At 38.9% G+C, this 13,197-nt stretch overlaps 1 protein-coding gene across 1 annotated transcript in view; it reads right to left on the minus strand.

Moving 5' to 3' along the window:
- LOC117421360 (TBC1 domain family member 9-like) overlaps positions 1 to 13,197 on the minus strand; it is a 39,723-nt gene that overhangs the window by 9,631 nt on the left and 16,895 nt on the right. The window contains exons 9-16 of the mRNA XM_059028205.1: positions 12,806 to 12,956; positions 11,388 to 11,602; positions 8,300 to 8,417; positions 7,844 to 8,129; positions 7,363 to 7,492; positions 3,766 to 3,864; positions 3,603 to 3,671; positions 38 to 278 (exon numbers count right to left, since the gene is read on the minus strand). Coding sequence (XP_058884188.1) covers positions 38 to 278; positions 3,603 to 3,671; positions 3,766 to 3,864; positions 7,363 to 7,492; positions 7,844 to 8,129; positions 8,300 to 8,417; positions 11,388 to 11,602; positions 12,806 to 12,956 — 1,309 coding nt within the window. The remainder of the gene's footprint in view (positions 1 to 37; positions 279 to 3,602; positions 3,672 to 3,765; positions 3,865 to 7,362; positions 7,493 to 7,843; positions 8,130 to 8,299; positions 8,418 to 11,387; positions 11,603 to 12,805; positions 12,957 to 13,197) is intronic.

A 13,197-nucleotide genomic window follows, 5' to 3' on the forward strand; every position in this document is an offset into this window, starting at 1 on the left:
TTCAAGACACAAGTATAAGCTGCAATATCTAACATACTTAAACCAGTGACAAACTCTCTGAAGTTGATGAAGGAGTCGCCGTTCTGGTCCAGCAGTCTGAAGAAGCGTACTGCGAGCGAGTTGGAGTGCACCCCACAGGCCCATGGGAAGAGCAGTCTGAAAAGACCCTTAAACTGCTCCAAGTCAATGCGGTACTGCTCCAGGTAGGGCAGGCTGGGGTCGTGTCTGTCTGTAGGATTGCTGTTCCCACCCCAGTAGCAGCTTGTCAGGTGTTCAGCCTGCCCAAGAAAGGAAACAATATACAGGAAAATGTACCGCGGGGAAAAAAAAAGAATGCTATGCACATTTCTATTTTTAGAGGATACATAATGGCACCCCTAATTTACACCAATAGACACAATAATTTGATATCTAATCCATTTTTTTTAATTTTTTTTTTAAATTTAGTCGTTACCAATTATTTTTATTATTTTCTCCCAATTTGGAATTGTCAATTATTTTTAGGCTCAGCTCACCGCTACCACCCCTGCGCTGACTCGGGAGGGCGAAGACGAACACACGCTGTCCTCCGAAGTGTGTGTCGTCAGCCGACCGCTTTTTTTCACACTGCGGACTCACCATGCAGCCACCCGAGAGCTACAGCGTTGGAGGACAACACAGCTCTCGGGCATCTTACAGGCAAGCCTGCAGGCACCCGGCCAGACTACAAGGGTCGCTGGTGCGCGGTGAGCCGAGGACACCCTGGCCAACCTAACCCTCCCTCCCCCTGGGCGACGCTCGGCCAATTATGCGCCACCCCCTGGGAGCTCCCGTCCACGGTCGGCTGTGGAATAGCCTGGACTCGAACCGGCGACGTCCAGGCTATAGAGCGCATCCTGCACTCCACGATGAGTGCCTTTACCGGATGCGCCACTCGGGAGCCCCATCTAATCCATTTTTATGTGAACAGGTTATATTTACTGTTGTATCGAAAGATTTCATTTTCTTCACTTACAGTTACATTCAACTTTTTATTTTTCAGCAACACTTTTTTTTTTTTTTTAAAGAAAAAATATAATCTCAATACTGTTGACACACAAATTATTCAAGGTGCTATTGCTAGATGATAGGCTTTCTGCTTCATTACTATCAGTTTTCATGTTAAGTCTGATTGTATGTACTGTGTATCAAGTGTATATTGCACTGTTGTCTGCTGCATGGTATACTTCAGTATAATTATTTTTTAAAAGCTAAAACTTGAATTAAGCTTTCAGACCCTTCATAAACCCCTTTCATGTTGACATCTTACACCACTATGCAAGACCAGACAGTTATTATCTTTAGGCACGGTACATGTTCAACTGTCAGGCCTGGTGAGATGCAGAGTCCCAGATCCCAAACCAGGTCAGCCAGCAGCTGAAGGAGACTCTGTGTCTCTGCACCCTAATTGACAGCACTCAGTATTATCACAATTCAGTAATGTTTATCCTAGATTGTGAAATAATGTGGGAGCACAAAGTGTCTGCACAGACCTTACACTTCCAGTAAAGAATGGTAGTGAAGGACATGTTTGACTTAATAGGGCGTTAACAACGTGCTATGACTCTATGTTGAAAGAACTTCAATTACAGAACAAACTCTCCAGCACTCTCCTAATTAAGGAAGAGCACTGTGCACGGATTACATTCCAGTGTAACATGGCGAATCAAGAAGGCGATCAGTTCTATTTATGTAAAACTTTAGTAAACCAGACGCTTATAGAAGCTGTTATTCTTTCTTGTAGATAAAACATGCATGTGACGTTTTTGTAGAGAAATATATATAAGCTTTACTGTTCTCTCTGAAAGCAGGAAACCGTGTCTGCTAACAGTAATCATGCTTTGGTAAACATTCACAGCACTACAGTGATTCTAGAGTAAAATGTGTCTTGGGAGTTGTTACGGGTTTACAGGAGAGATCATGATACTTTTTTGCCCAGGCGAAACGCAACAACGACAAAACCTAGCTGTTTGTTTTGGCTGCTGTCCGTCCCCTTATGGAATATTCTATTTGCATGGAGTCAATGTTAAGAATGTTTGTTTCCGGCATTGATAAAACACAAATGTTACCTGCTTGGAAATCCTGCATGTTTAAAGATGGGTTCCTTGCTACTGGTGCTAGATTTATGTATTGTTTTTAACATGGAATATTTTTAACATGGGAGTTATCAAATTCACTTTCAATCCGTCTTTTCATTTTGGTTCGGAAAACTGGGTCTTGAGAATGCTGTCTACAATAGTGTATAGCATGAAAATAAAAACAGCGACAAAACTTTCTTCAATTGCAGCATCCATGGCCCGGGCACCAGCCCTGGCCTGCAGTGGAAACAAGGCATTAGTTATATATAGGGCTTTTGATTTTTGGTTTTAACCAATAAAACCCGATAAAACTCCCCAGATACAAAAAAAACTGAAATCGGTGGATAGCTAATAAACACCGGAAAACACCAGAAAAACTGTGGAAATGGTCAATCTATTCCCATTAAAAAAATAAAACCTACTACAAAAATAATAATAAATACATTTCCCAGTGCTGCTGGGCAATGTCCCGCCTTCTGACTTGCATCTATCATTGATTTGTTCTCAATACTTTAAACCCACCCCAACTACTGAGTGACAGCACATTCCTACATTTCTATTGGAGATTTAAAACTAGATTACAATCAGGTTGGAGGCTTGTTAGCGGGATTTCAAGCGTATTACAGTTAAGGTACGGAGGATTTAAAACAGAATTGTGGTGAAATTTACAAAAATGCCTAGCACAAAAACCCCAGAAGAATGTGCTCATAGGGATTTCGTTGTGGAAGACAGCAAAGGAAAGAAGGTACAACTTAAGTGTGCAAGTACTGTCGATTTACTACTATACATATTTTGACAGAAAAAAACCCCCTTAAAAACGCTCAAGCATTTTGGAAAGTAACCGAAAACACAAATTTCATACAGTATATCAAAAACAAAAGCCCCCAAAAAAACGATTTACATAAAACTCAAAAATAGCTAAAAATAAGCACCGAAAAATCCAATGAATAAAACCTGAAAAACAGAAGCCCTAGTTATATACTATTACAATTGCTTGTTTATTCCACTCAGAAAATGCCCCTTTGCCTTTCCACTTGCTTCAAATGTAATATTAATATTTAATATTTAATTTTCTACCTTGTTAATACACTGTGTCACTGTGTATTACTGAATCTATTTGCCTAAGGCCTGTGTAGAGACAGACTTCCATTTTGTGTCACATTATAGGCCTGACTTATTCTTCTACCAAGAAGCAGTCATTGTCACCACAAAACATTTAAAGAAATTAAGTAATCTTATGGCTGTACTGGTGCTCTATCATTTTTCACTCACAGCATTTATTTATTAAAAAAAAACTAGAAAACTAAAACTAGAAAAAACTGAAGCACACTTGCTCAACACAGCTTGCTTGTTGAATTCAAGGTGGCTACCACACATGGTCATGGGTATCTTATATGGCATCTGATGCTTTCCTAAAAGCATTGTTGGAAAGGTCAGGTCCTCCACAGAGTAAATATAGAATCATGTTTGAGGCCAGTCCAAACATATTACTTAATATTAGATTACCTTGAAGAGGACATACAGTTCTTCAAGCTCATCGATACTAAATGCTGTTTCAGTCACAATAGTTCGTACCTAGAAGGAACACAATAAAAACATTACCATCCAAATCTCTTTTGCTCAGTTTTACACAATTCAGTCAGACAATCAAGTTGTTGTTCAGACTCACCACGCTGCGTTTTGTGGTGTCTTCAATTGTCTGGATCACCCGCAGCCTCTGTTTAAACCGCATTTGTTCAATGACAACTGCCCTGATGGTCCCGAATTTCTAAAAAAAAAGAATAAATAAAAAAAAAACAATACTGATTAGATTTGTGGGGTTCATTTAATAGAATACATCACAAGAATTGTAGTAAGACAAAGCTTGATCTAGCTACTGATCTTGCTGTGCGAGTGTGTGGAAGAGTTCAAAATGTCGCCACAAAAAGAAAATCATGCAGGACTGAAGCTATTTTTGTCATCCTGTTTGTCATATTTTGCTTCACTGTATCAGTTAGTTAGTATACAGCATTTCAAACAATTTCTTCACCTGTTTTACACAAGGTATTTGTATTTGTGTATGCTAAATCGTGATTAGATTTTCAGCATCTCTCTTGACAGTTCAATAGATGGATAAACGAAACATATTTTAGGGATGCAAATTACCACTCGCCTTCATTTTTCAAACAGGAAGGACTGCATCAACTATACCATCCTAACACTATCTATGTTTACTGACAACAAATTCACTTTAGTGCAGTGTCAAATTCAACAATAAACTAAACTAACCAGCAAGAAACACTAGTGATTAAAATGAGTAGCTTAAATTGTCATACTTTTTTATATAAAAAGTTGCTTTATTCCTTTAAGAAAAAAAAGGGTAAACTGCTAAGTGAACCTGGCCCAGTGAATCTTAAAAACACACTTTGAATGCCAAGAACTAAAGCATGCTTTGAAGCATTAATCCATTTTCCACAGTTATCTTTCCAAGGGTTGCAGTTAATACAGGATGTGCATAAATGGAAAGACACAATCAAAGTTACCAACATCAACTGCTATCCATCTACCTATGCCTTTCTACATTTCGTCTCCATGTACCCATTCCCAGTTCCCAGGATCTGCATTGTTGTATAATAGATTACTGAAATATTATTTAACATCTGCTCCAAAGAACCTTGAAGCTCTGAGCATGTGACTAATGCCTGTGGTCAGAAAAAGATTAGATGGTTTTCCCTATTTTAAATTATAGCGGATAAAAACTCAATGCAACCTATTCAATTCATCTAAAGACTGACATGGTTTAAATCACTGAAAGAAGGGGACTTGTGTAAAACCCAACATCTGTAACAGTGTGTGTGAGTCACGTAACCGTTTTTTGCGGTCCTATGTCAGACCTGGTCCGACATTGCAATTTTCCCTTTCCGGTCCAATGTCGGACCCTGTTCGACATCATCAAAAAGACGTTAAAAAAAAAAAACAGGTCTCTAGTTGTTTTTTCTCCGGAAAAATCAGAGAAAACCGTTCAATGGCAGAGCGAGACCGATGGGAGCCGGAAAAAAAGGGGCAGATCTGAGCAATACACATAGCCCCGGCACCACAGAGATAACATGGACATAAACAAATAAGATAGCTGCTTCCGCATCCAACGCTCAATGAATATCACAGACATTTGCAGAGCTTTTTGAGATGTTACAGTAATAAAATAATGACTTTGATTGCATTATTGAGGAGTTTGGTGATAAAACGAATGATCAGGAGATGATTTATCGGTAAGCACTACTATGAAGAGGTATGTGAAAAATACAGCAAACAAGGGGTGGGTAGGGGCTGGAGATGCAGTACTGAGTGTCCTGTTTATATGCAGTGCCTTTTAACCCTTTGTGGTCCATTTATTCAGAACGTGTCAGGCGCGTCAGGTCCAATTTATTTTCACACGCGCAGTTTATTTTAGACGCGCTGTTTAAAAGTATTTTTTTCACAGTAAAACAGGTTTAAAAGGCACTGCATATCAACAGGACACTCAGTACTGCATCTCCAGCACCGACCCACCCCTCATTCACTATATTTTTCAAATAACTCGTAATAATAGTACATACTGATAAATCATCTCTTGATCACTCGTTTTATCACCAAACTCCTCAATAATGTGATCCAAGTCGTTATTTTATTACTATAACATCTCAAAAAGCTCTGCAAATGTCTGCGATATTCTCTGAGCGCTAGATGCAGAAGCAGCTATCTTGTTTGTTTATGTCCGTGTTATCTATCTCGGCTCCTATCGGTCTCACTCAGCCATTGAATGGTTTTCTCAGCTTTTTCCGGAGAAAAAACGACTAAAGACCTGTTTTTTACGTCTTTTTGATGATACGGACCGGAAAGGGAAAATTGCGATGTCGGACCAGGTCTTTTAAAACAGCGTGTCTAAAATAAACTGTGCGTGTGAAAATAAATTGGGCCTGACGCGTCTGAGACGCGCGGTATAAATGGACCGCAAAGGGTTAAGGGTATTTTTGAAAGCATGTACAATGCCAGGTTTGGTCTCATGTTAAAATGTAAACAGTTGTTGTATTTAGATCTTCCACTGTGAAATGTGATTGTGGTCCTGGTCTCATAATTTGTATTTCATAACACAAATATTTATCTGTAAAAATAGTTTGTATCAAATATAAAAATACATGTACTTTAGTATAAATTTAGTTTTTTTCACATTTTGACAATTGACATGGGTGATTAAAATGTAAAATTAAAAAATCTGTTTATCTTTTTATAAAGCACATAAGTACAAGGCAAAAATGGTGCAGAATAACCTGTAAAAAAAAGTTACAACACATTTCCTCCCTTATAGTGGTTTGATGTTCCTTTAAAAAATAAATGGTTAATTGAACAAGCTGTTTTTTTTTTGTTTGTTTTTTTTAATAAAGTTATTGGTGACCGGCATATAGGAGGGCGATGAAAATGAGTGGTGTAGCCAGTATATAGATCAGTGTTCTCCCCAGGAATTCTGTACAGCCGGGCAGGAGAACATTCTAGATGGGAGCGCTTTTAACAGAAAAATAAACTTGCCTTACATTAAATATATAATACAACAAAGAATTCGAACAATGTGTTGTCTTTCAGCTGATATCCCATCACGCCTTTCTTCTTAAAGGCGTACAGCCTCTATACATGAACTCCCAATATCTCTCACAAGACTTTTTTTTTTGGTGCATATGTATAGCTATTATGTACTAATATATCACCTTACAGTACAATAATGCAACAACAAATAGACAATGATAATACCCGAAAATAATCTTAATATGTTTTTAATAAAGTAGCCAGTGCAAATATAGTATTAGGCTGTGGATTGCGGCGATTGCCGGCTTATTTTCATTGTCACTATTTTTGCTTTAAAAATAATCGGTTATTTATTTTAGCAGTCGTTTTTAACACTTTAGCCTCTCGAAGTGCTTAACACAGAAAACCCGCCCCTTCAACTCTCTGATTGGTTTAATGTTGTGTCAAGACGTAACACAGCTGTGGTTCGAAGATTATTATTATTTTTTCACTCAGCAATCCTTTTTGTTAAAGGCGCAGTAGCATCTGCAAGACGGGCCGATGGGGTTTTTTCAGCCGGGCGACGACAGCCACTTCGCTGGCCAGTACGTCTGGCTGAAAAGGCCTGGGGAGAACCCAGTAGATAAAGTATATACATTCCACATTTATGTATGTATATTTTCTGTGAGCAGGCCAGTAAAATACTTAATTTAAAGCAACGGGTCTAATTGAGTTTTAAAAAGATCCCCACCTCGTATGAACTCCTCACAAGCTTGAAGATGTCAACCTCAGGGTGTGGCTCCCCATCGTCAGTAAGAAGAGAGTGCAGGTGAGGGATCGGCGGCAATGTGCTGTCCTTGTTGGTCACACTGTCCAAATACCTGCACGAAGGTATAGTGTCCCATTATGTAAATAATAATACACACAGCCACAACATTCTGTACATACATACTGTGTTATATAGACACCTGGGGTTCAACCACTCGAAGTCCACACGTTACAGTATGAAATTACGCCACGTGTCGTTTTGTGCCTCAGTATTTCAGTGTACACTTAAAAAGATACTAGCCAAAATGTGTGTCTACTTGACTTGCATTTGTATAAGGTTTCCTTTTTTACTGCAAACAAAGAAATAGAATAAACAGCAGGGACTGCCTTAAGCAGACTTCCCACTTGGTATACCTTGCAGGTTTACCATCAACAGACACAACCGTGGGAAGATGACTCCTTACCTTCCCAAAACAGTCATGGCCTCCCCATCGTCCTTGCAGTTAAGCAGCTTGTCTATGTTGGAGTCGAGCACGGCGAGGGCCAACTGGAAGATGACTTTGATCCCCTCGTAGAAGAAGCAATCCACCACCACCACGGCACTCTCGAAGGGCATGACGCTGAGGAACATTGTGAGGAACCAGGACAGGGAGATGGTGGAGATCACGCCCAGGTCCTGCATGCAGTCGTACAGCTGGGGCACATACTCGTGGGCCAGCTCCTCAAACACACCCTGATCCACCAGCGCGCCTGACAGACAGAGGGAGTGAGGGAGGGGGGGATGTGAAAATCATCCCTATACTGTTAACACCATGGTACTAAGGACATAATACAGGCGAACTACATTCTGTTTTGCTACATAACTGGAACACGTGGTTTAAAAAAAGTTATGCAATGATGAATTATGGAGCTGTACTTGCCAACAACCCTTGTGTTGTAGTAGTCTGGCAGCATTCTTTCACAAAGAGCCACAAGCAGCCAGAAAGCCTCCTCCTCTTTTGCATACAGCAGCAGCACAGAAGTCACGATATTCATGGCCTGTCAGGTACACAAGCAGGGGTAGAAGAGGAGAGGTTACACAAGGGCACATCATCTGCGGCAAACAATAACAACTTTCCTTACCAGTGTCACAGACGGTTCTGGCACGTTTCTTTTGTGCTATAAGTCATTATATCCTTTTGATTGGAAGGCCTCGGTTGCAAGGGTGTGCGGTTCTTTGATGGACCCAGATTCAGCTGAAATGTGTTTGCCCACTAATGATGGGAATGAGAATGCAGAGCTAACAAGCTAACAAGATTTAAGTTTTTGCAGGTATCAGGCTTTTAAAGACCCGTGGTGGCTTTGACAGACTCACTGAAAGCAGAAACTGACCCAAGACTGTCACAGCTACTGGAAGCAGGCCAATTTTTGGGAAACAAATTGAACATTTGTGAAACTGCAACAAATACTGTAATGACTGTAATGTGTTTTAGAAAATATTTTAGCAGATGTGCACAGGCCTGTCATGGTGTTCGCAGAACCAGTCCAAGCTGAGCCTGGCGCAGAGTTCAAATCTTGTGGGAACGTGCCGAGTTATTGGATGATTTAAACTAACCTGTATTGATTGAAATAATATGATATACTCTTTGTCAATAATTATAATAATACTGTATATGTCCCTTTAAAAAAAAGATCTGTATACTCAGTACAAAACAATGGATAGCTGTTGTGTGCAGTCTATGAAAGCACCTGCGGGAAGGAGTCAAACTCGGCAGGCTCTTATCATAAGGCCTTGTTAGCGCATTCCAGTTTTATTAGAAAAAGTAGCTTCTTTCATTACTTTCATTACTTCATGTCTCATATTAATCAACACCAAAAAATTGGCAAAAGGCTAGGATTAAAACCTGCTTCAACTGGACTTTCTATGAACAGAGAAAGGGGTCAGACAATTCAGTAAAATAATATTAACAACTATTATACTGAAGTAACTGAATTAGAAATACATGTTATAAAATAATTTAAAGTTAAACTGTTATACAAATAACTATTATTGTTGAAAGAACATATTACAGTTAAAAACGAAAGTTCAGTACTAACTGACACTGTCAGAATACTGTAATAATTGTACTGTATTTTAAAGAATATAAAACCAGCATAAATAATATTGCAGCAAATTATGAACAGGTTACAATGCTTTGAACGAAGAAAACTGAACAAGTGGTAATGCCTTTGTTATTAGTGCACATACACTCATGGAAGTCTGTAACCTTGAAAGAAAGGCATCTGGGGGAACTAAACACGGAGGCTAGGTATTGCAAATTAGTAAAAACAAAAGGGTAACCCTTTTAAGACAGAACAATATTTGAAACTAAAAAGACCTATTTGATTTTATTTGATTGTGTTGTTATTAAGCATAGAGGTTTTAAGAAAAGTATTCTGATCTAGAGTGACAAAACTCTCTGAAGATAAATAATATGTTTTAAGTATTTTGATCTAATAAGAAACATAATATATAAACTAAGAAGTGTTTTTGCTTGTTAAGGCTCTACTGTAATACAAATAAGACTGTAAAAGCAGGAGCGAGCATTTAATTTAATCAATTTAAGAATTAGTTCATTTTCGTTCTCCAACTAAATGGCTAAGAGGGCCAGACATTTTTTGACCCAGGTTAATATCACTAAATAGATCTGGTGTTACATATTAAAAACATCTCTCATATATACACATATACTTATATTATATTATAGCAAGGATTCTGTGAACTTTGGTCCACCTGACTTTTCAGAAAAAGGAGGAGTTGGAAAAAGAGAGCGATGAAATCATGTTCCAATATTTTTTGGCAAGAAGTTATATCCAATCAGTTTTGAAAAAGGAGTTGACCAGATCCTTCTAGAATGTATAATTAACTTAAAGATAAGAAATGTCCAGGCCGAGTGATGATTAGATTTACTTGGGACCTGATGTATTCAATGGAGGGAAAATCCTATAAAAACCAAGGTAAAACCCCAGTCAAGTATCGTGCGACTTGCTAACTACAAGTTGTGTGGTCCATGCTCTGAAGATCTCTGAAAAACGGATTGCTGTTTGGTCGTATTCACAAGTCTATGTATTTTGAAGACAGTTCTTATTTTTCAATATATCCTACACTACACTTCTATATACTGGAAGGTAAACATATATTTGAATTTAATATCTCTTTTATATTGATGCATTGCTATAAAGTATAGAAATTATGTTTTGGTCTTTAGTTATATATATTGAATGTTCTAGAATTTAGCAGAGGGCTAAGCATATAATTGACCATATTTGTATTACTGTATTGAAGTATTAATGCTGTTAAACCTGTAAAGGCACCAGATCGCCTGGACTGCTTATTACTTGGGATTTACGGTGGTCTGTGCAACCAACCAATCCAATTTTTAACATAAGCATTTAATAAACCGAAGGGGCACTACTATTGCTCTGATTCGTTAAAACTTCAAATTAAATGAGTCTGTGTGATTTTCTTGATTATTAAAAAGTCATCGAGATACGTTGCAAGACCAGCACACGAACAATCCACTACAGGAGTTTGAAACATCTTCATGTCCTCCTGAACATCTCCCCTGAGTTTAAGAGTGTGCTCAGAGCATATACATAAATAAAAAGAGTATGTTGTGAAAGCGGATGCACAAGTTGACGGCAAAGGTGTATACTCAATGGCACAGGAGAACAGAAACAAAAAAATTTAAAAAAGCAGAAAATTATGGTGTCTGTATCCTCTTCACGGGACTGAAGGTTAAATTCTCAAAGTTATTTATGCAAAATTGGCAACCAGCACGCTTTTTTTCAGAAAGGAAGAATGCACTGCATTTGATTTAGGGACTTGTAAGTAGGCAGAAGATAATCTGACTGAGTGGCTAATTAGGGGATCCCATGGGCATGATTTTTTATCCAGGATGCCCTCAAGCACATAAGCTTTAGTCTACTTGACAACTAGTTACACCTCAGAATTTATGCCAGAGTGTTTAAAGGTATGGCTGCATTTACCTGACAATATCCAATGTTAGGGTTCCTGAAAGCGTACGCTGTTAGCACCCGTCTCAAGGCAGAGATCCCCATTTCGTTCTGGAAGGCGGGGTGCTCAGGAAGCGAGCGGTGCAGGTCCCTCTCTATCTCCTCGGTGGCCAGGTTATACTTTCCCATGGACTTCTCTACCAGATCTTCGTAATAACCAGGGTGGGTGGCCATCTCATTGATAGCACCTGCAGAAACATCAGGGCGAGCCAGGCGTGTTTGAGTGCCGGGAACAGAATAGAATTAAACATTGTTTTGTTTTTTTTTTAAAGAAAATGAACAAGACTTAAATAACCACCTCATTTTAATATCAAGTTCTACTTTCCTTCCTCAGCTTTTTATTTTCAAAAGCTGTAATTAATAAATCCTAGCGTAATTGGCACAGGTGTTGTCAATCAAGTACCCCTAGAGATGCCTTTCATGACACAAAGAGCAATTTCCTGTTTAGTTTCCAGTGATGCATTCCTTAAATAACATGTGAGCACTCACAGCTGTCAAATGAAAACATCCTTAACATTCACTCAAATGAAAAACCCTTACTATTCAAAAAGGCTTAAAATAAACACCCATCACTGAGATTGAGACATCAGCTACCATGGCTTCAACTGAGGTGCTTAAAAAAAAAACCACACAGGGCTGCTCACAGCCAAGCATAACAAATACAGAAATTCTGAATCTAAAAATATACATTTGACTGCAGTTAGAAGATGCACAGCGATCACATGAAGCCAGCAGTCCACCTTTTAAACACCTATGCTCTTTAAATAAAACGTTTTAGTATTATTATTATTTGTTTATTTAGCAGACGCCTTTATCCAAGGCGACTTACATAGACTAGGGTGTGTGAACTATGCATCAGCTGCAGAGTCACTTACAACTACGTCTCACCCGTAAGACGGACCACAATGAGTCAGTGGCTGAGGTGGGATTTGAACCGGGGACCTCCTGGTTACAAGCCCTTTTCTTTAACCACTGGACCACACAGCCTCTATTATTATGGTTTTGAAAGATCTTCAGCATTGCAATATATATATAGATGCAATCCCGTTCTCAACCTGTTGCATGCACTTTGTTTAGCTAGACTTATCTTGTGGTGTGAATACAACAAAAAAGTGTAAAATATATCTTGCTTTCAACTAAGACGAATCACATTTACAGCACAGGCTACAGCGAATTGTAATTTACACTACATTTAAGGACAAAGCCATGGAAATTGATGCATTTGGGAAGTATGTTGCACTGCAGGTGGTACTCTAACACAGTACATTACAAAAAGGGCATGCAGGGTGGTGTGTGGGGAAAGAGACTACTGCATGCAAATGAGCATTGAGAACCCATGCCTCTGCTTCAAAGGGCACACGGATGTTCAGAGCAGACAGTCCCCTGCTTACCCGAGAAGAGAAGCCAAAGATCTCCCCTCATGTTCTCCGGAATGCCTTTCAGTACAAGCTCTTTGGTCTTCTCTGTCCGATACATGCAAACACCCTGGCCATACTCTGCAAAATGGTTCTTCCAGGCCTGTTCTTTCAAAAACTCTTTTGCCTGTAACAGCAAACACGTGAAGAATAATAAGCAGTGTTCTGCACACAGCAGCATTCCAGCACAATCATAGCTGATCAAAATGAAAGATTCTTTGCATTAAATTCTCCATAAGTATTTAGCTCAACTAATATTAGCACTGCTTTCCACTGTGAGCAAGCACTACAAGACAACATTTATCATTGGCCTGGATTTAAATGTATGGGTGCACTGATCATTCAGATACACGCAATGTCCAAACTGT

This window comes from Acipenser ruthenus, chromosome 1 (assembly GCF_902713425.1).
Source record: "Acipenser ruthenus chromosome 1, fAciRut3.2 maternal haplotype, whole genome shotgun sequence".
NCBI lineage: Eukaryota > Metazoa > Chordata > Actinopteri > Acipenseriformes > Acipenseridae > Acipenser > Acipenser ruthenus.